Source organism: Bufo gargarizans, unplaced genomic scaffold, assembly GCF_014858855.1.
Source record: "Bufo gargarizans isolate SCDJY-AF-19 unplaced genomic scaffold, ASM1485885v1 original_scaffold_1463_pilon, whole genome shotgun sequence".
Taxonomy (NCBI): Eukaryota; Metazoa; Chordata; class Amphibia; order Anura; family Bufonidae; genus Bufo; species Bufo gargarizans.
Window position 1 is genome coordinate 52,860 of NW_025334370.1, and position 26,234 is coordinate 79,093.

General features: G+C 43.7%; 1 protein-coding gene across 1 annotated transcript in view; it reads left to right on the forward strand.

Moving 5' to 3' along the window:
* Positions 1 to 26,234, forward strand: part of LOC122923312 (protein GREB1-like) — a 92,324-nt gene that overhangs the window by 50,031 nt on the left and 16,059 nt on the right. The window contains exons 17-28 of the mRNA XM_044274094.1: positions 1,628 to 1,967; positions 2,134 to 2,249; positions 2,416 to 2,615; positions 6,182 to 6,271; positions 8,705 to 9,288; positions 10,098 to 10,200; positions 12,392 to 12,550; positions 14,118 to 14,260; positions 14,605 to 14,766; positions 16,211 to 16,415; positions 21,651 to 21,825; positions 23,853 to 24,071. Coding sequence (XP_044130029.1) covers positions 1,628 to 1,967; positions 2,134 to 2,249; positions 2,416 to 2,615; positions 6,182 to 6,271; positions 8,705 to 9,288; positions 10,098 to 10,200; positions 12,392 to 12,550; positions 14,118 to 14,260; positions 14,605 to 14,766; positions 16,211 to 16,415; positions 21,651 to 21,825; positions 23,853 to 24,071 — 2,496 coding nt within the window. The remainder of the gene's footprint in view (positions 1 to 1,627; positions 1,968 to 2,133; positions 2,250 to 2,415; positions 2,616 to 6,181; positions 6,272 to 8,704; positions 9,289 to 10,097; positions 10,201 to 12,391; positions 12,551 to 14,117; positions 14,261 to 14,604; positions 14,767 to 16,210; positions 16,416 to 21,650; positions 21,826 to 23,852; positions 24,072 to 26,234) is intronic.

Consider the following 26,234-nt stretch of genomic DNA (forward strand, 5'->3'; position numbering starts at 1 on the left):
TCATGTAGAGAAAGTTAATACAAGGCACTTACTAATGTATTGTGATTGTCCATATTGCTTGCTTTGCTGGCTTGCTTCATTTTTCCATCACATTATACACATTTACATGGTTATGACCACCCTGAAATCCAACAGTGGTGGACGTGCTTGCACACTATAGGAAAAGGAGCAAATGGAACGGTAGTCGACAGTGTGCATGCTCATCCTTTTTTCCACTTATTTTGGAAACTCTGAACCCCTGTTCTCATAATTGGTGTGGGACCCAGTGGTCAAATGCTCACAAATCAGACACTTCTTGTGGATAGTTGTTAAATTTAGGTCTTGGAATAACCCCTTTAACCCCTTCCCACTGTGAACTGTTACAGCGCTGGAGCTGTGCCCATACTATTACTTGCGAGTGTCGGCTCTCTAATGAGATAACTCCAATCCCAGTTGTTTAACCCCTTAGATGCCATGACTAATGCTACCCACGACATCTAAATGGTTAGAGACAAGGTGTGGGCTCCCTCTCACCCCAGTGCCCCCTCGCAATGTGATCATGAGGTGATGAGGGGTTGACATGCCACCCTGAGGCCTAACAATAGCTCTTAGGTCTGCCATGTATGCACTGCCTTTTGTAGGGCTGAAAAAGCTTTTTTCCCAGCTTTATTCTTTACTTTATGCTTTACTCTGACATAATGCACTGCAGTGCAATTTGTATTGCTGTATATCAGAGAATCGCTGTTTCAAATTAAAGTAAAAAAAATATATATTTTTTTTGCATACAAACACCTTTATGGTGGGTGGAGACTAGCTGCCATCCACTGCACACAGAAAGCAGAAGAGAATCTGCTTCTCAACCTTCTCAGGATCATGCCCCAGGATCATGGAGGACATTACAGAGAAGTACTGTCCTGTATGTATGTGAATATAGCACTTGTGTTGAGCTATAAACTTCCTTATTAGCTGTGCAATCTCCTGCTCAATACTTCCCCCCTCCCCTTTCAATAGGCTTGTATTGACATGTGTAATATGATCCTTTTGTGGAACTGATCTATCCTGGGTGAGTTGAAAAAGCATCTATCACCATGATCAACCCTATTAAACCAGACATGCAGCCTGGTAGGGTTGTTCAGGCTGATAAAAGTGATACCCATATTATGACTCTCCATGGCCCCTTTGCTGGGAAAAATGCATTTTTATTCATATGCAAGGGACCTAACCGGAGCACCGAGGGGCCAGTTAGAGACCTAGGAACACTAGTTTTAAACTCTGCTTCAGTCACTCCCCCCCCCCCCCCCCATCCCGAATTGAGAGAGCTTGATCATGTTGACAGATGCTCTTTAAGACATTTTTTTAAAAGTTAAAAGCAATTAGCAAGGGTGGGGGAGGGAGGTAAACAGCTGATAACATGAGAACTAGACATTTCTCACTGATAACACATATTACAAAGTTTCTTGTGGTCGCTTGTACTATTGATTTATGCATTTGTTCTGTGAAAAGTTGTGTGAAAAGTTAGTGACCACTTAGGAGGTGTGTGCCTTTTAATGCATTTGGTGCATATTACTCCATCAAAGCATGGTTTTAGACTCTCCTCTGTTTTCTGGCTCAGTGTCATCATTTTGTTAGTCTTTGTTTTCCCCATTAGGTTTCCTAAGCTTCACAGCACCGTCATAAGGACATTTCTTCTCATCCAGCACTACTCCTCAGCCATGATGGCCATCTGTGGACTCTCTCAGATGAAGAGCTATACCTCAGTGGAAACTCTAGAGATTGTTCAGAACCTTCTGAACTCGCCCAAGCAGTGTGCCAGCGGGCATGGACTTATGGTTCTCCTGAGAATCCCTTGCATTCAATTAGCCACATTGGCCCATGAACGGCTCTGCCATGTTAGAGAGCGGCTAGGTTTACAAAATCGTTTTGAAGTAATACTGGGGATGGCCAACTCAGCAATTACTATTGGGAAGCACTTTGTGGACCAACTTAAGGTAATCATTGTTGGCTTGAGTTTTGTGTCTTTTCTTGTAGACCTCTCCTTCCACCAGTACAGCCATGCTTGAACCTAAGGAATTTACTGGTTCTGCATAGTAAGGACACATTATTCCCATTGTAATGGTGTATGGAAGAAGTAATGGTCATATCAATCATTGGCAGGTCTGGCAAAAGAATGAGGAGGAAGACTGGCAGCCCCGAACATACCTGGCACTAGAAGGACTTCCATGTATTTTGATCTGCAGCGGGATGGAGCCCCTTGGTGAATCCTTGCCAAGGTGAGTCTAAATCTTGCTTAGATACAATATTGACTATATACCTAGCCAGACGCCATTTTTCACCGAACAGCCTTGACGTTTTGCATAATGGTACTCTCTAGAGAATATACATCATAAGTGTTGAAAATTAGATGTGAAATAACTTGCATATTTCTCATGATTGCAGGTCCTTACGATACTGTGACCTCCGTCTAGTACAGTTTTATAATTGGGAAAGAACAGCGATAGAACAGGAGCTGGGATTTGCCTCTTGTTTTCTCAATTCAGATGCATCTCAAGACAAAGGACTGGGCAGGGATGTCCCGGACAGTGACCCAGAAAAACTAAGTAGCACTGACAATGAGGACGAGGAGATGGGGATAGATGGTAAGACGGTAAAAATGTACTAATGTATACATGACCATGTATGACACACCATCTTTGAATTTAAACCCACAGAGAAGGTGGTTTTCATGGATAGGAAAGCACCACTACTAAATTTCTCTCTCTTTTACAACAGCATTACAAGCATTCACTCTATTGGATGGATATATATATATATATATATATATATATATAGCTTCATCTTTCCACCCTAAAGTGATTAGTCATACTCCATATCTTGCATCTTGTCCATTACTCCATCCTGGAATTTCCAGTCATCCTTTCTGAATCCATCTTTATTTTTGAGGCTTTAGTCTCCGCTTCAATAGCTCCACTCTTGTTAAATGTTCTATCCTCATTTCTCTATTCAGCTTCCATCTGCTCTTCTACGTTCGAGTCACTAAACAACATCCTCGACTCCTTTCTTGCCTATTTCTCTATTTCCGACTCTGTAGTCAGCTGTTATGAGTCTATAGATTTGGTAACTCCACACTTGTATCTAATGTTCTATTTTAAAATTTCTAGTCAGCTTCCAAGCCTCTAGTCTTGACTGTCTCTGTGTCTCTGTGTCTCATAGTCTTTAGTCCTCTTCTATAATGCATTCTTGTCTAATAGTGGATCTTTGAATATCTAGTCGGCTCCCATTACTTCATTCTTGGCCATCTCTCCTTCTCCAGATCTCAAGTAAAGCTGTATTTTCACTGCCCAGTTATTGGACCAATTAGCATTAAAGAACGTTACTACAAACTCTTGTTCCCGATAATAGGCCTGTGTAAATGTACTGCCAAACACATAGGTAAAACACTTGTTTATCGAGAGAAATGATCTTTCATGCAGCTCATTAAATCATTGTTTCTGGGCAGCTGAGGGTTGTGTGGACAGCATTTAGCTTCCCAGAAACTATGAATCTCTGCTGTCCCCATACACTTATGAGCAGGCAATTATCGGGGAGGACCATCTCTTGCCAATAATTGCCTGCCAGGTTGGGATGTGTACATTAGTATTAGCCTCTAGTCTGTTATTCTGTCTCAAAGTACACTCTGTGACCAATACATGGTTGTCAGTGTAGCTCCAAGTTATCATTAATTCGATCCTTTCATTCTAACTTTCAGTCAGTGCCCATGACTTTCCATGATTTTGTCAAGCTTTTAGTCTCTACAGCCACCCTAGAATTAATGCTCTTATTCCTAGGCTGTATGTCTTAAAGGGGTTGTGCAGCTGGTACATATTGATGACTTATTCTCATGACAGGTCATCAATAGCTGATCGGCAGGAGGCCAAGTCCCAGCACTCCCGCCGATCAGGTGTTTGAAGAGGAAGTGTCATCTCGCTCGTCTCGGCGGCACAGAGTAATTACAAGTGCTTGTCCCGTTCACTTGTCCCAATTCACATAATCATGAAGAGGCAGTGCTCGTGTAATAAAAGAGTAGGGAAAAGTGCAGCCCTGTGCTCCACCCGCACAACTGTCCCTACCTACTTGCATGATTTGTCCTAAGTGACGGCCCACAACTGGATGGAAGTCCTTACTTAGCTAAGTGCAGAAAGAGGTGAAAACAAGACAGGCAAAACCAGGACTGGATCAGAATCCAAAATCTGATACAAATAAACAGAAATCTGAAACCAGGAGAAAACGTCAAAGACAAAGTCAGCAAGTTGAGGCGAGGTCACAACAAGCAGAGTCGAAACTCGCTAATTAGAGGCAATGTCAAAGAAACTTGCAAAAGGTCAGAAATCCAGAGAAACACACAGCTACCTAGTGAGACTCAGAAAACCAATCACAGGTACGTGTGGCCAGCCGCTGTCTGTTTAAATAGTCCTCCTCAGGAAGCATGTGACGTCGGCACAGAGCATGATTAGACCGGCTTCCGTGAAAGGTCGAGCAGCCCAACTGTCAGCCGGGCTGGATGCCGTAGCAACAGAGGAACGCTGGCTCTGCGACACATCACGGGCGCGAAGATAGGTAAGTGCGTGACAGCTTGCATGAGTGCCACCTCCTCTTCAAACAGCTGATTGGCAGGGGCTGCTGGAAGACGGACCCACGCTGATCAGATATTAATAACCTACCCTGATGATAGGTCATCAATATGTACCTGCTGAACAACCCGTTTAACAACTTATCATCCAGGGGACGAGCACTTGTAATCACACTTCGGCACTTCTGCAAGTGACATGAATCTTGAAGAAGAAACTGTGCTCGCGCAAGCGCCTCCTCCTCCTCTTCAAACAGCTTATCGGTGGGGGCGCCGATCAGATATTGATGACCTATCCTGAGGATAGGTCATCGATATGTACCAGGTACACAGCCCCTTTAACCACTCAGCATACATGTATACATATATTACGTAGAACTAGATAGATTTTCCTGGTGAACTTGGTAACAACCTATGTGTAGCAGTGATGGTGGCCATATTGGTTGTCACCAAGTTTTCCCTGAAGCAGTTTATCTTAAAAAAATGTAAAGATTTATACCCTTTTCTTGTGGAGTTCTGCCCAGTGTTATAATCCCGACACCTGCAACCAATACAGATCTTTACAACAGCATTTAAGAAATATCCTTTAACTTTGGAAATGGTGAGAAAAAGTTAATAATTTGCTGATAAATAAAGGGGTATTCTCATCTGAGACAATAGGGGCATATCGCTACGCTGGGTCCTGAACCTATATCGAGAACGGAGTGGCCACAGTGGTGGCTGGATGACTTCTGCTCTCCCCATAGAAGTGAATGGTAGCGCACCGTGCATGACCGGCCACCACTCCCATTCACTTCGATGGGCCAGACGGAAATAGCCGAGTCAGTGCTCGGCTATTTTCGGTGGCCCCATAGAAATGAATGGAGGGTGGCTGCGCATGTGCACTTTCGGGGCTCCGTTTAGGATATAGGTTCATTTCCCAGCGGTGTGACCTGCACCTATCAGACAATAAGACAAACCCCTTTAAGAAACTGCAAATTACTTTAATTCTTAGAATTGCAATAAATCTGGAGCCATCTCAGCTGCTCAGTACCTCGCTGGCTTTATTGAGTTTAGACTGCGCTTTAAACGTCACACTTTCTACTACACCTTATCGCAGTGTAGGCTTCTCTCCTGGTTTTAGCTCACAATTACTGATGGAAATCACTGATTGAACCCTGACTGTGTGAAAGCGGCCTATTCACTTCAATGGGGCTGCAAAAGATGCGGACAGCACTCCGTGTGCTGTCCTCATCCGTTGCTCCGTTCCGTGGCCCAGTAAAAAAATATAGCATGTCCTATTATTGTATTCTACAATAGACCGTCCGTTCCGTTCCACAAATTGCGGAAGGCACATGGGCAGCTTCCGTTTTTTGCAGATCCGCAGTTTGCGGACCGTAAAAAACTGAACGGTCGTGTGCATGAGGCCTTACTCTCCGTGTTCCCTCTTATTTAATGTTGACATGACCTTTTATTAGGTTAGATGATATAATTGGTTTAGAAAGATGATGACATCTTGACTGCTTGCGAGGTCTCTAATTGTTCGTTTGTTTTAAAGTCAATGGGATAATGGCTTTTGGCATCAGATAAATAGGTTTTTGTTTCCTTCCATTGAAAAAGGGTCTAATTCGGAGAAACTGAGCCCTAGCAAAAGACAAAGATCTCCATCAGATGATTCTGCCTCATCATCTCTGTGTTCAAAAGCCTCTGGTAAGATCCTGCTCTTATAATGGATTAGGCAATATTCAGCGGACTTGCTGTTCCATTATTGTCTGTGGAGGAGGATGGGTCTTGTAGTTAAAGAAACAGCTGTTCTAGCGGATCTATTGAAAGGAAAATATCTGCAAGCTTGATGCATGTAATAATTCTATCTACAGTTAACATTAAAAAAGTATGACTATGAAAATGAAAAATGAAATGAAAAGTGGGGTCCTGGTTCCCATTGAAGAGACACAGCGTTGTATGGAGAATTATTTTCAGGCAGTGCTCCATGGGAAGATGTATGCAAATTAGCTCATATCAGCTAAACCAGAGACACATCTGAAGTCAGCACTGTCTCTGGGGCCTTAACCTTTGATACAAAATTTTCAGGCAGTGCTCCATGGGTAAATGTATGCAAATGATCTCTTATCGGCTAAACCAGAGACACATCTTTCTGGATTCTTAACCCTCGGTACAGAGCAGAATACTGGCTGTCCTAATGAGATTCATTAGACGCAGCTCGCGGGGGGGTGAGTACTGACTCTCACTGAAGAGGCACAGTGTGCATAGAGACTTATTTTCAGGCAATGCTCCATGGGAATAAGTATGCAAATCCGCTTCTATTAGCCAAACCAGAGACGCAGTTCAGGCATAAATGGCTCTTATGTAGTGCTCTCTACAGATGGGTCTTTGGTTTAGTTTATATGAGCTAATTTACATACTATAGCTTTTTAAATTATATGCAATTACATGTTTGTTTTTTTGGCGTTTTATATGTGTTTGAAATATTTATTCACTTTGGAAAATCAATAAGCTGTAATCTATGGGGAACATAAAAGCAAGGGTTTAAAGGGGTTATCCGAGGCTGGAAATGCTCCCCCCCCCCCCTATATGCCCAGGCCCCTCGCACTGATTCGACTTATCCCACTCCCTGCGCCGCTCATGGTCCCTACACGGCTGCGGCTGCTTCTCCCCGCATGCAGAAGAAAACTTTCGGTGTTGGGGAGGGGGGATGGAGGGCAGCCAATGGTAGGAGCTGACGGGGATGAACCTCCCTAGTGCTAGAGAGGCTCGCCCCCGTCACCACCTGCCATGGCTGTTCCCTTCCCCCCCTGACACCGGATGTTTTCATCTGCGCACGGGGAGAAGCAGCGGCGGCTGTGCAGGGACCAGTAGTGGTGCAGGGAGCAAGGTAAGTATATTGTGTGTGAGGGGCCCCTTTAATTACTTTACAGCGCCACCACAGGGAAAATGAAGAATTACACTATCTGTATAATGCTGAGCTCCTGGGTCCTCCGGAATTAGAGATTTGTTGCCATTTTTTGGTTAATAGATGAATGTCCGGAACAGGGTTTCTCTTAACCCAGAATTAACTTCTAGTGTAAGTGTAAATGGGGCTTCTAAACCAGACAAGTCATTATTAGTAAAAAAGTGTTAAAAAAAGGAAGGCTAGATTTACATAAAGTTTTTTTATAACCATAAGTACTGGTGACTACCACAAATTCAGTTTGTGTGAGCAAAGCCTAATATGTACTTGCCAATTTTCACATAACATTTTACTATTATAGGAACAGCTCTTGTATATATTTGCACAGTCATATAATACATTTGTAGGGCTGCAATCCATCAGTACAGACTAAAGACTGCTTTTATATTGATGGCCTATCCTCAGAATAGACCATCAGCGGTGGTCCGACTCCTCCTATTCCCACCGATCAGCCATACTGCTGTAGCTCCGGAAGAAGGTGCTGGAACCACATACCTCCAGCCATTGTTTGTTGTGGATGGTACTCTTTACTGCAGCACTGCTCCCCTTCACGTCAATGGGAGCAGTCCTGCAGTAACTAGCTCCGTCCACTACACAGAATGGATGAGGCTGTAGTATCTGTGCCACCTTCTGACACTGGATCTACTGCAGAACAGCTTATCGGGGGGGGGAAGGGGGGCGCGAACCCTAAAGATAGACTTTCATTATCAAAGGACTAGAAAATGATAAAATTCTGTCTGCCACTAGCTTCCACTAGGGGGAGCTTAAGAGCTCAGTGCCTTCTGTTATGTTCAGTGTGTAAGCAGTATGGTGCAAGTACCAAAAATAGAGCCTGTCGCCTGGTTTATGACCACTAAACCACCTGCTTCTCTTATGTAGCTGAGCTTTATGATCCTAAACTTGCCCATATAAAGTATATACAATGAATATCGAGGAGATGAGAACCAGGACTCCTCTCCTGTGCAATCAGGGGCATGCCCATTGCGCTGATGAAGTCAAGGATGGTGAACTCGCTTTATTAACCTGCCTTGCACATTTGGCACATGTACAGTAAAGTGAGGTACATCTGTAAAACGGCTAAGGATATGTCTTGTCCACGGTCCTCCATATGAAATCGGCTTCGGTACACTGTGACTTTTCACTCTGAATACGTTTTTTTCTTCCTAAATCTTTAGGTTCAGCTGTCTGCAATGAATCGTCATATTCAGCAATGGCGGACGACAACACCAAACCAACGCAACAGTCAAGAGTCTCCAACAGTGAGGACTGCACCACAGAAAAACTGAACGTGCTACCTGATAATAATGTGAGGAAACACTCTGTAGTCACCAGTGAACAACCAGACAGCAACAGCTTCAGTCACACTGTGAAGAACACTCCAGGCTCAGCTTCAACACCCTCTTCGACATCATCTTCTTGCTTTCAGAGTGGACCCGGCCTACAGATTTCACAATGCGCCATGGCCAAGGCCTACAAACAGCTGCCGGTGGTGTTCCTTCCAAAACTGGTGTATGACATCATCACCTCCACCGACAGCAGCGGACTCTCCAAGGCATCTTCTTTTATACCACGTTGTGACGTCTCGTGGGCCAGTTCTTTCCGCCCACTGTTAAGTAAGATGATGACCTGCACAGAGCAGTCGTTGTATTACCGCCAGTGGACGGTACCCAAACCGAGCCATATGGACTACTACAATGTCAATGAGGGTAGAATGGATACCTTCCATCCCAGGAGACTCCTGCTTAGTGGACCACCACAGGTATGAAACCACAAACTGTAATTGTGTCTTATGATGGGACAAAATGTGCAAAAATGTTAATTCTGGAATAAGGACGTCATAGTAAAGGGGGATCCTGAGGTCAGGAACCTAGTTCTGTGAGCAAGAGTGGAGAGTCACTGACAACCATTGGCTCTTGGTCTGGGGGACACAAGTTTTCCATGTAGTACATGGATGTCCATTCATCTGATGGATCGCATGTAATACTACATTTCTTTTACAGAAGCCACCTTGGAAAATTAAGTGTATGCTAGTCCATCTTCAGATGGCAAAGTCCTCACTGATGTATGGCAGAACTGTGAGCTCTTTGTATGGTGTACTGTGAGGGCTTTGCCAATAGCAGGAAGACTACTGCTCACGCGCTGGCCTGGGACTGCTCATGCTCACCCCCCAATATTTTGCGGCCACATACAGGGACATCGCAGGTTATTTTTGCATGCCTCTGGGTGTCCTACACATGGCTTAATGGCCACCTAATACCCTGAAATAATTTAACGTCACTTATGGAATTTCCGCCACAGTCTTTTACAGCAAACAAAGGGTTACATTTATGCAGATAGGAAATTGGAAAACTCCCATGTGCCGGAGGGTCTTTATATGCACAAACAGACTGTGTGTTTCCAGCTGGGTCTTTAATGAACTTTAAAAATGTGTTTAATGAGCGCAGAACATACGGCGAATGAATCCCTGATGGCTGCCTGCGAGCTGATAAATATTAGCATGCCTTGTATCCTGTCATATGGTAGTATCACCGGCCGCAGCCCATAACAGACTGCTAATCTCTCTTCTAGGTGGGGAAGACAGGCGCATATCTCCAGTTCCTGAGTGTCTTGTCCAGGATGCTCATCAGGTTGACCGAGGTGGATGTGTACGATGAGGAGGAGATTAATGGCAGTGAGTTCTGAGTGGTCCAACATAGATCCATATGTTGTGGGCTGAGAAATGCCCTGATGCAGATCTATCTATTATCTATGTGTCTATTATCTACATAATATCTATCTCATATCTATATATCTATCTATTATCTATGTGTCTATTATCTACATAATATCTATCTATCTCATATCTATCTATTATCTACATGATCTATCTATTATCTACATTACCTATCTATCTATCTATCTATCTATCTATCTATCTATCATCTGTGTCTATCTATTATCTACATAATATCTATCTATCTGTCTGTCTGTCTATTATCTACATAATATCTATCTCATATCTATATATCTATCTATTATCTATGTGTCTATTATCTACATCATGGATGTCAAACTCATGGCCCTCCAGATGTTGCAAAACTACAACTCCCATCATTCCCTGATAGCTATAGTATGCCCAGGCATGATGGGAGTTGTAGTTTTGCAACAGCTGGAGGGCCACGAGTTTGACATCCCTGATCTACATAATATCTATCTATCTCATATCTATCTATTATCTACATTATCTATCTATTATCTACATTATCTATCTATTATCTACATTACCTATCTATCTATCTATCTATCTATCTATCTATCTATCATCTGTGTCTATCTATTATCTACATAATATCTATCTATCTGTCTGTCTGTCTATTATCTGCATAATATCTATCTATTATCTACATTATCTATCTATCTTCTATGTGTCTATCTATCATCTATCTATTATATACATAATATTTATTGTAAGGGTTCGCCTTCCTTCAGGGGGTCGCACTCCCAGACTTCACATCAGACAACGGCTTTATTGTCCAAAATGGTGCTTTATTTTCGGTCACTTCCGCTCAATACAGGCTATCCCAGTTATCAGGCACTGGATCAGTTGCGGTTCCCCCATACACAAACAAAAAATAAACACCTGCCCGGCTGGGCTGTGACTATTACATATAAGAAGTTCCTACCTCACTTATAGGGCACAGTTCACAACTGGGATTGGGAGGTCCCACTGCCAAAACCTACCAACCCAATCCAAGTAAAATCCAACCCTGAATAAATAAATAAAATAGCTCCGGCAACTATGTTTTCTGAGCCAGCATTATCCCGGATTTCACCCACCTCAGCCAGGGGAATCTGGGAGAGATATACCCCCCTTCCAGGACTTTCCCATACATTTTATGGTTCACATCACCACACTATCTAGAGAAACAAAAAGTAATGTGAACAGCACAGCGGTCAAATGGCTGCAGTGTGCCAGCGGCCGAGGAGGCGATCCACCAACCAGAAAGATAAATATAAAAAACTCCATGGCGTTCCCAAAGAAAGTAAAGTAAAAAAAAAGGGTTCTTTTATCACCAGACAGTGATGTTTCAGTCCTCTTATTTATCTATCTAAATCATTATCTATCAATCATCTACATGATTATCTATCTGTCTACATAATATCTATCTATCTATCTCATAGCTGCCAACTGTCCCAAATTTTCCCAGGACTGTTCCTGATTTTCAGAGACAGTCCTGGAAAATTCGCCTAGGGCCAAAAAATGAGTGTGACTAACACAAACCCAACCCACAGATGGTTGTTTCTGGGTGGGTCTGGGGGCGGGACTTAATAGCCCCAATTTTACCAACTCAAATGTATCTCTCTATCTATCTATCTATCTATCTATCTATCATTACTCCAGTCCATGGTACCCATTGATCTCTTCCTTGAGGCTACAGACTCCAGTCCTAAACACATTTGCTCTCAGTAGCTTGGTTCTCCCCTCTGCTCAGAAGCTTGATGATGTGATATTCCTGTCACACATACAGACATAGTAACCGTTAATTTCACACGTAACCTGGCAAATAGCCATTGAAAAAGTCAAGGTAAAGTTTGCTACATGTGGATCCCAAGAACCTTGTGCGTAATCTGAGGGTTAGTGAGTAAAGCAAAGAATGGAGCATCTTCATCAGGATGCTGCCCTGTCCCAGCAGACGAGGCACTCATGTCCTGGGTGGTTGATTTCTATACCGTATCTTCTATACAGCAGCCTATATTGTGGTGGGAACTCATGATACGCAACCTGAGGACATGCTGTATAGGTAACTCATCCAGCAGTGCAGACATAGGTTAAGTGTCAGTGTTCATGATCATTTCACATCTGAATATGTTTTGTTTTTCAGACCTGAAATCCAAGCCTGACCAGCCTTTCCATCAAACACAGGACATGTGGCCAAATGTGGATTCAGTGATGAGGATGGACTTCGATTATATTCTGCATGACCCTAAATATGAAGATGCAAGTGTGATTTGTCCTAAGGTCCAGAATATCAACCAAGAAGGTAACGCAACATAAAAGCAGTCCTATTTCCATGATCATTTACTACTTCCATTTCCACTCTACTCATTATCCTCTGTGTCCTTACACAAGATGACATTAGGAAGGACCCTCAGTCCCATTTTACAAAAAAAGTGGTTGTGCCAAGTCTTCAAGTCATACCCTATGCACGGGATAGGGGATAAGTAACTGATAAGAGAGGGTCTAAAAGCTGAGACCCCCAGTGATCTCGAGAATAGGGGTCTCATTCCCCTGTCATGATGGAGCAGCAGGTTGAACATGCACTGCAGGATATTGTACTCAGCTCTTAGGATCAGAGAGGGCCCCAGCAATTGAACCCCCACCCTTAGTTATCCTCTGTCTATCTTGGGCTCCCTATTTCAAACATCCATCAAATGCAAACTTAATTATAGCACCACAATAATCAGGATTGTGCTGAAATTGCTCAGGAGAGGAGGTCAAGCTACCCTCGGTCCAACCCAAAGATCAATGAAGCAGCTGTTATCTGCCGTCCTCACTCCTTCTAGATGCACCACTATATAGTTGATGGTAGCACAGTGTTAAACTACCTTATGTCCAGCTTTAGCCCAGGGATCAATGTTGTAACGGCAATGCCGTTTTTCTAGAACGGAAGAAAAAAAATGGAAATAACTGATGCAGATGTGAATATTGTTGTGTGCACAGTTTTGTAAGTCCGAAACCATACCCATTTCATAAATGTCGGCCGGACCTGCGATTGAATGTGTCTGCTGGTGTCCCAACTCTCTGACAGTGACAGATGTTGGGTGAATGAAGAGCCTTGAAGGGAGATAAGAGACAAGCTTATTCCCATCTTCCTACTGAGAGCACACACATGCTTGGCCAGCCTAGCATGCATCTGTATGGAGGTGGGGGATGGGGGGGTGAAAGGAATAGCTTGTCTGTCCATCAGGTATCTGAGTTGTTTGGTCACCAACTGAACGATCAATCAGCCAACCATTAAAGAGGTTGGGTCCAGCAATAAAATACATGTTCCGGTCAGCTTGCTTGTTATTTTTAGGAAACGAAAAGCTGCCAAATTCATCTACAACAGTTGTCTTGGGGGAAAAAATAACATCATGCATGAAACATTAAAGCTCTTTAGTCTGTTTTTACCCCAAAAAGCTGAAGGACAGAAAATCCTGTAGACATTAGATGTTGAGCTCACCTTGTTGATTCCAACAGATATCAATTTTTTTTATAAGACGAGGCCAAAAGAAGATTAATTCCACACCTACTATGTAGGAACATTGTGCTACAATGTATTAGTACCTTGTTATGGAGTAATGAGTAAGTGTTCAATTTCCTTACAGTGCCTCCACAGGTAAGCCGAGGCATTGCAGGGTAACAATGATGCAAGTAGCCTAGTGGTCCTCCAGAGCAGTTCCTGACTCAGCTCTTACCTATGGGCTTCTGGATGCTATTGCATTCTCTAGTATAGTACTGCTATGGCCTAGAGTATAGGTTATTGTGCACACGTAAAAGACTTTAGGGCCACATGCACCACCCCACCACCACTCTGATGATCAATACACCCCATTTCTTATTCACAGATAAACCCACTAATAGGAGACATGAAGACATTTATGTACGACGCCCAACAACACGGATGAGACTATCTAAGTATGCTTCATACAATACCTACCACCACTGCGAGCAGTGCCATCAGTACATGGGATACAACCCCAGGTTTCAGGTAAGCCACCTATTGCAGTGTGATTGACTTATCTGTTTGAAGAAGTTGTGCAGCAACTGGTCATGTACCACTATGAGGGAATGGGAACCATTCATAATACTTATTATATGTCCACAGGACTCCTGTGTGACCTATAATAAGTTTATAATATACACCATTATAAGATACATACCAGAGGAGGTGTTCTGGGGGCACTCTACTATTTACCATGTGAGAAGGTTGGACTAGGGGTAGAGCATTACCGTGTATTGTCAGCAGAGCCTGCATATGATTATCAGTAAGGGGTGCATTGTAGAAAAGAGAAACCGTTCTTGTAAGAAACTTTTTTATGATTTCTCTCTCAGATGTACGAGTCTACATTACATGCCTTTGCATTCTCCTATTCCATGTTGGGGGAGGAAATCCAGCTTCACTTCATCATACCTAAATCTAAGGAGCATCACTTTGTCTTCAGCCAGCCTGGGGGCCAGCTGGAAAGCATGAGGCTGCCGCTTATCTCAGGCAAGGTAAAGGAGGAGCAAGGAGTTAATCAATCATTGTGCTAAGCAAAGTCTATATAATATCTACCTTATGCACAATTATCTATCTCATCTCTGTCTATCTAGACTATGTAACTGCTTTGGGATCCAGGGGAAAGGGGGCCTGACGCAGAACTCTCTCTTTTCTGAACAAGAAACCGCTGCATTTTCATGCAGTTGCCACTAGGAGGAGCGCAATGCAAGAAGATTATTTCAGTTTCCATTCCGGTAAATGGTAACTGTATAAAATCCTGTGCACTGAGCTCCCCCTAGTGGTGGCTACTGGCAGCCAGCTTTGTAATAGAAGGGGAAAAAGGGTTATCGGTGTATTTATGTCAGTTGTCTGGTGTAAGTATATTAAGAAATTTGGTGCTCAGAATGAGAGGCATATTTATGAAGAAGTGATTCCACTTTTTCCGACATAGAAATAGGATAAAGGCAACTTTTCAATTACAATTTTTTAATATTAAATGTATTTTACTTAATAATAAAAATAAAAAAATAATAATAATTAGGGAGTGATTACTGCACCTGTACTGGGAAACTGGTAAGTTCTGCTATTGGGCCCTATGAGATCTGTGTACACCCCTGAACAGAATGGGAGAAAACTGGTATAAAATTACACCTCAAATCTACTCTAAGGCCTCATGCACATGGCCGTTGTTTGAGTCCGCATCCGATCCGCCGTTTTGGCGGCTCGGATGCGGACCCATTAACTTCAATGGGGCCGCAAAAAATGCGGACAGCACTCCGTGTGCTGTCTACATCCGTTGCTCCGTTCCGCGGACCCGCTAAAAAGTGTCCTATTCTTGTCCGCGCTATTGTGGAAGGCACATGGGCGGCTTCCGTTTTCTGCCTCGTGTGCATGATGCCTAACTAGAAACTCTACTTCAGATTCTGGCACACAGATCACCTGAGATGCGCCAAAATTATTATAAGCTGCCACGTCTTAATAAGTTTGGCGAGTTTAGCCCGGCCTATAAAACAAACAGCAATTTTTTTGGCTTCTCTTCAACACAAATTTAACATATAAAATACACTATTAATATTTGAGCCCATGCCTAGAAGTCTTATAGGAACAAGGGCAAGTCTCCCACTGACCCACCTTCTCATTGTCGCTGCAAGGACCCCCATAATCAGTCATCTTGTAGCGCCTTGCTGTTGTCTGCAGCTGTGTAAGCAGGAAATATTTGAATGTATCCCAATGGAGGGCCCACAAAATAAATTTTACTGGTGGGCCCTAGGCAACCCAGTCCGACACTGTTTGAGCCCCATTACCTGTCTTTTTAAAATACATTATTATAATAACTATGGGAACATATGTGATTTATTAATTTAAAATGCCTCTTGTTATTTGAAAACGATATATATATTTGGCCGGGGTAGTAAGTCATAATGTCTTAAGCGTTTTCTTCTTTCATTTCATTTTTAGAGCGCTGACAGTGTAAAAAGTCCAATCTTCACCCCGACGACAGGACGCCATGAACACGGTCTCTTCAACCTGTACCATGCCATGGACGGCAGCAGCCATCTGCATATTCTAGTCGTCAAAGAGTATGAGATGGCAATCTATAAAAAGTACTGGCCAAACCACATAATGTTGGTCCTGCCCAGTATATTCAATAGTGCCGGAGTGGGTAAGTATGATTAATACCGCACATATTATACTTTAAGTGCATTATATGACTAAGTAAAAAAAATGAAGACATTCTTTTAGCAGAGTTTGCAAAATCAAGTCATGACAAAATCAGCTCTGCTACATATATATTGGCAACACAGGGTCCTGGCCATAAAACAAAGCATGAGAGTTAAAAGACGTAACGAATACTTCCGACCTTAGGGTATGTTCACATGGGTCAGATAGACTGCAGGTTTTCTGTCTGAATTTTGTGGGTGGAAAATCTGCAGGGTATGACTGTAACAACAAAGTGGGTGAGAATTTACCAAAGCGAGAATCTTCCCAGAAATGAAAGGGGTATTTCGGTTGAAAGCTATCCACTCTCCACAGGGTATAACAGGATAGGGGATAACTAACTGATAGGTAGCGGTCCGACTACTGGGACCCCTATTAATCATGAGAATGAGGGTGGAGAAGCAGGTTGGGCATGCATTGTTTTCCCAAGGCTGTATATAGGGATATAGGCCGTACAATGATTACCTCCCTGAGTCTCTTTCCAGTTAATGCAAGCAAACTTGACAATTCTGCCAAGGGGGTGTAACTTCTCTCTCCCTCACAATAAGTTCTCCCTCTCAGTATGGCACTACAATGCCCAGCTGCAGGTTATAGTATTCACAGATGGTCCGTCTGTCTCCGAAGTATGGCAGGGTACTTGAAGCTTCTCTCCAGCAAAATGCAATAAAGTCCGCAGGCTACATATATGCGCTACCTTCATTGACGTTTTGTCTATGCACTGTCCCTTCGGTAAAGTTCGGTGCTTTTCTTCCTCAGAGGCTGGCTTGTCCTAAAGTCACTTTCTGGCTGATCTTCTCCTTGCAACTCTCACTACACACACAGAATACCTCTCGCAGGCTTTCTACTGCACCCAGATCAGAGAGGTGGGACCAGCCCACACCTAGAAACTGAATCTAGGGCTGGCAAGTTAACCCTTACTCCCATATATAGCTCTTAGGATCACAGAAAGCACAGTAAAATCACGCCAACCACTTTAGCAGAGAACCACCGGGTCACTTCCGATACAAACTGAGCAGTTTCCAACTTTCTGCAGTGTAATATCACGTCACAGAAGCCATTGAGGTACCCCTAACTCTGAACATTGTGTACCCCAACAGAAGGTAATGTTGATCTGGCACTGCCCATAGTGTCCATTTCAAAGTAAGGACTGCTATTCCTGAGTAGCACATTGGGCGGTACTCTGTACTGCAGGCCGAAGCTCTCTGTCTGCGTTTGCTAGGATAGTGCAGGGCATAGTGCTGTCATATCTGCCAAAATCCTGCCCCCTGAGGTCATGGGTGGGCATTGCCGTAAAGGGGTTATCCCATGAGTAATGTAAAAAAATGTATATCCTACATAGAACCGGCCCTGGACCCAGAGCTCCCCCCATTCATTGTTCCAATTGTTCTACAAGATTTATTTCAAGCTGGCAGCTCAGGGGGAGTGTCCTTACCCAGGAAGGTGCCCTTACTCAGGGGGCGTGTCCTTACTCAGGGGGCGTGTTCTTACTCAGAGGGCATGTCCTGTCTCCTGCAGCTGGTGGCAGTTGAAGGATGGAACTGAGCAGGACAGAGAAATCAGAAAAAGAGCAAACAGCAGGTGGCGCTATACAGAAAGATTTCAGTGAATTACTCAGTCACTAGAAAAAAAAAAAATTACATGCAATTACAAAAGTATTCAGATCCAGGGACTGGTTTTAAAACTGTAAAATATCGTTCGTAAGACAAGGGCCTTCAAGGACCATGTCGCTAAATGTGGGCCATGTTCCCTTCATGGACTCTAAAGTGATCCCTGATCATCCAACTCCATCCACTGCCAGGTTACCAGCAGCTATCACGATCAGATCTGATATCATTATGTCTTATTTTCGTCATTAATGTACCTTAGAAAGTTCTCTGGGCGCAGAACAACAAGGAAAGACTTGTAAATTAGGGCAGAGGAGGACATTGCATTAGTTAATTGCAGGAAGGCTGCATAGGGGACATAATGATGGCGGTGACCTGTTCTCCTCCACACAACGTTCATTTTAGAGGTGTAATGTCAGCCCATCATTACTCACGCGCTCCTCCGCAACCCTCGCACCTCCAACATTTCACAGCAGTAATGGCCGCCTTTAAGACTCCGCTTGTTATTGCTCATTTATAAATATAATTGTGGTGTTTACACGTCCAGGGTCACAAAGTATCAAAAGAAGAATTCATATAATGTTCCCCTTATCAGGGTTAATGTTAACTGTAAATAGGTCATCTGTATTTGGGGGCACATTTATAAAAAAAACGCCGGTCTTAATAAAGCCCTAAACTGGCTTTGGATCTGCCAAAGTTATGAAAAGGCGCCGTCCTCGTCATAACTTCGGAGCACCCAGCACCAGTTCTAGCTTCTGAGCGGTCTTACATTTAGACCTTTTTCTACGCCTCATGCACACAACCGTTTTTCGGGTCCGCATCCGAGCTGCAGTTTTTTCGGCTCGGGTGCGGACCTATTCACTTCAATGGGGCCGCAAAAGATGCGGACAGCCCTCCGTGTGTTGTCCGCATCCGTTGCTCTGTTCCGTAGCCCCACCCAAAAATTGGAGCATGTCCTATTCTTGTCCGTTTTGCGGCCAAGAATAGGCATTTCTACAATGGGCCGCCCGTTCCGTTCCGCAAATTGCAGAAGGCACACGGGTGGCTTCCGTTTTTTTGCGGATCCGCGGTTTGCGGACTGCAAAAAACGGAACGGTCGTGTGCATGTAGCCTAGAACAGTCCCCGTCCCTGCCCACACCCCGCAGACAATTTTAGACCTGGCATGAGCCGGGCGAAGTTGTAGATAGCGGCACAACTAACCGTTGCGCTGCTATCGGCGCCTGAAATACGCTCATTTCAGAATGATAAAAGACCCCTTAATCTCTATTCTGTCCCCATTTCCTGTGCAGGGAAATGCAATCTTTTTTCTCCAGGAATCGGCAGGCTGAGTGCAGTGATTTTAAAGAGGACCCATCGCCTTTCTTGACATTTCTGTTTTGGTAATAATTCTGGAGCATCTCCTCATAGATTGCAAGCTCTTGCGAGCGGAACCCTCACTCCTCTTGTTTTAATTGTTGTGATGTATGAATATGCTTGTAAAGCGCTGCACAATACTTTGACGCTATATAAATGAAGATTATTATTATTCTTAGAACTCTGTATTTGGCCGTACCTCTATTATTCCTCCTGGGAATGTGTGAGTAAATTGACAACTGGGGCTATTATTCCCCTTGTCGATACGGGGTGTTCCTACATTGTCAGTTGGTGTTTTCCGATTCATAAAGAAATAAAACCCATAGAGAGAGATTTTTTTCTCTATGGGTAAGGCTACATGCACACGAACGTTGTTTTGTTTTCGTTTCCGTTCTGGTTTTTTTTTTGCGGAAAGGATGCGGACCCATTCATTTCAATGGGTCCGCAAAAAATGAATTTCCGCATCAGTATGTCCTTTTCTGTAGCCTCGCCAAAAAAATAGAACATGTCCTATTCTTGTCCGTTTTAGGCATGGTTACAAAGGATCCTGAAAAAAAAAACGGATGGCATATGGATGTCATCCGTTTTTTTTTTTTTGCGGATCTGCAATTTGCAGACCGTAAAACATATACAGTCGTGTGCGTGTAGCCTAAAAAGAAGGAAATGAGGTATAGAACATCAAGGTGAGAGGAGGAAGGGTGATGACGAGCGCCACCAGTCATTTGAATAGATATACGTACATGCGGTTAGCACTAAACAATTCTTTCATCAAAAGAAGGTGTTAATGGTAAAATTTCAGTAACATTGAAAATTGTAAAATTTGTTGTCAACTCACTTTACCAGGGAGGGGGCCTGAAGGGTAAACTCAATACACCAACAGGTCTTGCCTCTCGCTTGTAGAGTGCTAGAAATCGATGTCAGCCACAGGCATCAGCATCTTCATCAATAACCTTTCACAAATAGCTCAACGCGTTTCAGGGTTACAAATAGATCCTCCTCCTTCAGAAGCAACACAATTAAACAAAATAATAAAAAGTGGACATAAAGACAACACACAGCTTTGTCTCTTTAAGAGAGAGGCTTGTTTCCCGCCTTTTTTAGAATGTAGGTTGGGATATGAGGTTTATGCGTTTATACTGTCAGTTGGTGTCAGACTATCCAAGGACACACCTCATTGACAAAGGAAATGCTAACGCCCCTTTGTCAACTTGTTTTTACATTTCCAGGGTGAATCACAGAGGAATGGCACTAGGCAGAGTTCAAGGAAAAGAAGCTCCAGAATAGTTATTACATGGGGAATGCTGGTAGTTACTAAAACAGACATGTCAGGAGAGGAGACCTGTCTCATATCATTAGCTTCTGACTGTCGGCAGGCGTCTTACTAATAGATAGGCCCTCTATTACCCAGATAACGTTTTGGATTGCAGCCGTAGCCTTTTATCTAAATAAATTGGCTGAGATAAAGTGGCTTGTTGGCACGGCCTCTGCCACCCAGCACTTGGGGCCCATGACCCGCCAGCCCTGATCAAACTAACAATGAAATCTAATATGTACAGTATATGGTATTACACTCTCCACATGTTTCCTAAAACCCCCTCCATTACCTTGTCCTTAACCCCCTCCATTACATGTCCTTAACCCCCTCCATTACATGTCCTTAACCCCCTCCATTACCGTGTCCTTAACCTCTCCATTACATGTCCTTAACCCCCTTCATTACCTTGTCCTTAACCCCCTCCATTACCGTGTCCTTCCCCCCTCCATTACCGTGTCCTTAACCCCTCCATTACCATGTCCTTAACCTCTCCATTACATGTCCTTAACCCCCTTCATTACCTTGTCCTTAACCCCCTTCATTACCTTGTCCTTAACCCCCTTCATTACCTTGTCCTTAACCCCCTTCAGTACCTTGTCCTTAACCCCCTCCATTACCGTGTCCTTCACCCCCTCCATTACCGTGTCCTTCACCCCCTCCATTACCGTGTCCTTCCCCCCCTCCATTACCGTGTCCTTAACCCCCTCCATTACCGTGTCCTTAACCCCCTCCATTACCGTGTCCTTAACCCCCTCCATTACCGTGTCCTTAACCCCCTCCATTACCGTGTCCTTTTCTTTCAGCAATTAGAAGAACTGCTGGGACTGTATAGTCCCATGTACAACACATAGTAATTAACATTAACCTTTAATAAATGTGAATTATCTTGTTTACTCTAATTCCTAGGGGCGGCTCATTTCCTAATTAAAGAGCTCTCATATCATAACCTGGAGCTGGAGCGGAACAGACAAGCCGAGCTGGGTGTCCCCCACCAAGACGTGTGGCCCTTCATAGCCATAGCTGATGACTCCTGCGTGATGTGGAACTCTGTAGATGTTAATGTCACTGGAGATCATCCAAGGTACTACAGACCCTCACCAATTATCATTGCTATGAAGAGTGTGTTATTCCTTTTATTTTATAGCTACAAAGGGTGATCATACAGACCTCTTCCAAACCATACTTTCCTCCATGTGAGGCATCAACTCTTTTCCTGACGAGTTTGAACGCTCTTTTCCTGCCGAATTCCCAACTGGAGGCCTTCCCCTCACCAATTTCTCCAGGCCCAAAATATAAAAATAAATCAAAAATAATTACAAAAAGGGAATATGCAAAGAGGTTTCTTCCAAGAAAAGTGAAGGCATCCAAGGCATTGCACACGGCCAGCCAGAATCCTACTCTGTACTGATGAGGGGCAAGGACCCCGGAACAGCTGTCTATAGATGGATATTTGGCTTGGCTCTTTTCCCTTTTCATATCCAAAGGCTTGTTAAAAAGTTGGATTTCGACTCACAGGGGGAAAATTCCACAAGGTGGCACGAGCGAGATGGTTCTCTTTCTTGGGAGATGCCTCTTTGCATATTCTTTTCCCATGGTCTTCATACCGTGGAGCACTTCTAGAAACTCTCCATACAGGGCTGGTCTCTTTAAGGACATTTTCTCATTCCTTTCTTCTTAGGGTACTTTCACACTTGCGGCAGAGGATTCTGGCAGGCAGTTCCATCATCGGAACTGCCTGCCGGATCCGTCAAAACGTATGCAAACTGATGGCATTTGTCAGACGGATCAGTTTTTCCGGTGTCATCTGGGAAAACTGATCCGGCATTTTTATATATTTTTCAAATTTTTTTTGTCTGAGCATGCGCCGACCGCAGTGCCAGATATTTGCGGCAATATTTGCTGGAACACTCGGGGCCGGATCCGGCTTTAATGCATTTCAGTGGGAAAAAATGCAGAACCGGCATTCTGGCAAGTGTTCCAGAATTTTGGACGGAGATAAAACCGCAGCATGCTGCAGTATTTTCTCTGTCCTGAAAGGGCAAAAAGACTGAACTGAAGACATCGCTCTCCATTTCAGAATGCATGGGGATAAAACTGATCAGTTCTTTTCCGGTATAGAGCCCCTAGGACGGAACTGTATGCCGGAAGAGAAAAGCGCTAGTGTGAAAGTACCCTTAGACGGGTCTCCCAAATATTCGCTGATCACTGTCCCCAGAGATCAGCTTTGTTTGTCTATATGTAATCCTATTACTTTGCCTGTCAATTGAATGTGATGTGCAAGGTTATACCTTGTTGTGGGGGTTGTTCCCCTATTTAAAGTTTATTTATTTCTGTGAAAATGGAAAAATAAAGCCTTTAAAATAAATAAAGCCTTTAAAAAAAAAAAGAGAGACCAGCTTTAACTACTTAAAGGTGTTTACCAGGATTATGGCCATTTTTAATTAACTTTTTTACTTTTCCGTCGAAATTGCGCTTGTTTTTTGTTCCAGATGCGTTGTACTATTTAACAAAACTATTTAATGGTTTATATAATGTATTGAAAAACTTAAAAAAAATGGATTTGTGTGGTAGGAATAGAGAAAAAACATAATTCCATCACTTTTTTTGTTAGTTTTTTTACAGCGCTCATGGGGCGGTAAAAATGACATTAACTTTATTTTTTGGGCCAGTATGATTACGGAGATACTAAATTTATACAGTTTGTTTTACTACTTTTAAAAAACTGGAACCTTTGTTATGTTTGGGTGAGCCTAGAAGCGGATTACATTGTAGAGTATAGTGACATCTCTACACCATCATCAGTGGCGCTGAGTTACAGCTGGAGAATAATAAAGGTGACATTATAGCGAGTGAAGAAATGCAAATAAGCTCCTAACAAGCTCTGCCTCTAATGCCACCAGATGTAAGGCAGCTATCCTATAAGTCAATGTTCCGCTCTTAAAATAAGCCTTGAGACATGACTTGGATATTAAATAAGCCAGCACCTCATCTGCAGACAGCTGTTTCAGGGTAATTGCCCCTCATCAGTGCAGAGCAGATAGTACTGGCTTAATTGGGTAGGAGGCCTGCTGTAGCGAGTGACACGTATGTCTTCTGATGATCCACCAGGGACTTCTCCTGGCATGAAAGAAATGTGTCTTTAAAACATATACTACAGCACATGGAGGCCACGCAGAACATAGCCCAGTACGCCATGCTTGGGATTAGGAAATGGACAAGCAAGACTAAAAGCATAGACATGATGGATCCCTTCTCCCGCTGTCACCTGCATGACTTCATCCTCCTAAACGTGGACCTGACACGGGACGTACAGTACAACCAGAACAGGTAAGTAGACTTCTGAATACCCCACAGACCTGTCAATACATGTACAAATCGTGGGTTCCAGACCAGATCTTCAACCGCAGTCCAAAAGGTCTTAAATGTGTTCTCCCCACCACGGTAATATTGCTTAGCTCTCTGTGGGAGACAGTGTTAACTCTTATTTCCCTCCATCTTATAGAGCCTGGGGTCGCCATTCCTACGTACTTACCCTGTACCCATGGCAACACCAGCGCTCAATCCGAGAACTTTTATTTATGTGACTATTAGTAGACTGGCGTCCTGCTGTTTTATAGAAAGCCTAAGGCCAGAGCAGCGATGGTTAGGGCACATGGTAAAGAGCAGCGGAAAAGTGTCCTGGACCTGGACTTATCCCTATGTAGAAAAACTCTCCTGGTATTGTCTTCGAAAGAGGCAACCAGCTTTTATCTAGTATATTTGGATTATGATTTCATGGCAACTTTCGATTACAAACTTTTAAGGCTAGTTTCCCCCATGCGACAGAGCAATCTGGCCGATGAACAGCCCGTCGGAGTTCTAACCGACATTTACCACCGGAGCCCATTGAGTATAATGGGAACCGCAGGGGATCTGGTCACTCCCTGGCCTTTATGCCGGCGTTCGGCCGAATGAAAACTGTTGTGCGCAACGATTTTTGTCTGGCTGAATCCTGGCATAAATGATGAGCAAATCAATTTGGCTCTTCACCTTCGAGTGGCTGTCCTCGCTGCCAAAGAATCTCCTCCACCACTTGATTGACAGGGCTGGACATCTCGCCTTACCAGGACAATTGCACGCCTGCGCTGCTGCTCTGAGTAGTGGCGCATGCTCAGAGGCTCTGCTTACGCTACCGGAACAGAGACTGTGCATTCACTGCAACCCAGAAGTAGCGACACATGCACTCTGCTCTTCTACCGCTACTCGGAGCAGCAGTGCAGGAGAGAGATTGTCAGGGCCCGACGAGATGTCCAGCCCCATCAGTCAAGAGGCAGGATGAGAATCCTCATCTGCAGGGACAGCCCCTCATAGCAAAAAAACTGTTTAGAAGAATAATGTGCTCATTTCTAGTCCATAGGTAATGCAGGCATTTCTCAAAAGTAACTGGGGTCATGTTTTGACAGTGTATTCATTATTGTTAGAAGGGCCCCCCTACCAATGATAAGCTGATCACTACTGGTAATCACAGTGATCTGCAATCCAGCAACAAACATTCATTTTCTCTACAGCTCCTCCACAGGTGAAGTGAAGCATTACACCATTCTCACTGAAATCAATGAACTCTCCATGTAATGTACAGATGTGCTGGGTCCTCCAGTGTTAGAGATACTATTTGCAGCTGTTCTCTTTTATGACTAAAACATAATGGTCTTGAATTCGGACATTACTCCACTAAGGCTTAGTTCATAATTCAGTGTTTGGTCAGTGATTTCCAACCAGAGATTGTGAGCCAAAACCAGAAGTGAAGCCTTCAGAGAAAAAAGGTATAAAGGAACGATCTGCACTTGTTCTGTGTTTTTGACCGGCACCTGGTTTTGGCTCACAACCAATGATGGAATTATCAAACGCTGAGGGGGAGATTTATCATCAACCTTGCTCCAGGAAAGTGCATTTTAAAAATTGCAACCTATGACTTTGCAACTTTTTAAAGACGACTTCTTGAAGAAAAAAAAAAAAGTTGCAAGCGCCTCATTCTACGCCGCCCTCGACACTTCTCCAAAGGGGGTGTGGCAAGTGCAGGAAATGGGCGTGGCCAACACACAAGACAAATGTTTCTTCATTTACACTAGTTTTCTGCCACAAATGGAGCACCGGAGGATGCACCTAATTTATGACGAGGCCTGTAGCTTGTCATAAGTTAGGCACATTCTAGGGCAGTGCAAGGGATATCAAGAGCGGTGCAGAAAGTGCTGGTCTTAAAAACTCTCCCCCCCTGACTGTGTGAAAGTGGACTAAATTGATATGCCTCAGTTAGGCCTCATGCACACGGCCGTTGTTTTGGTCCGCATCCGAGCCGCAGTTTTGGCGGCTCGGATGCGGACTCATTCACTTCAATGGGGCCGCAAAAAGATGCGGACAGCACTCCGTGTGCTGTCCGCATCCGTGGCTCCGTTCCATGGCCCCGCAAAAAAAAATATAACTTGTCCTATTCTTGTCCGTGCTTTGCGGACA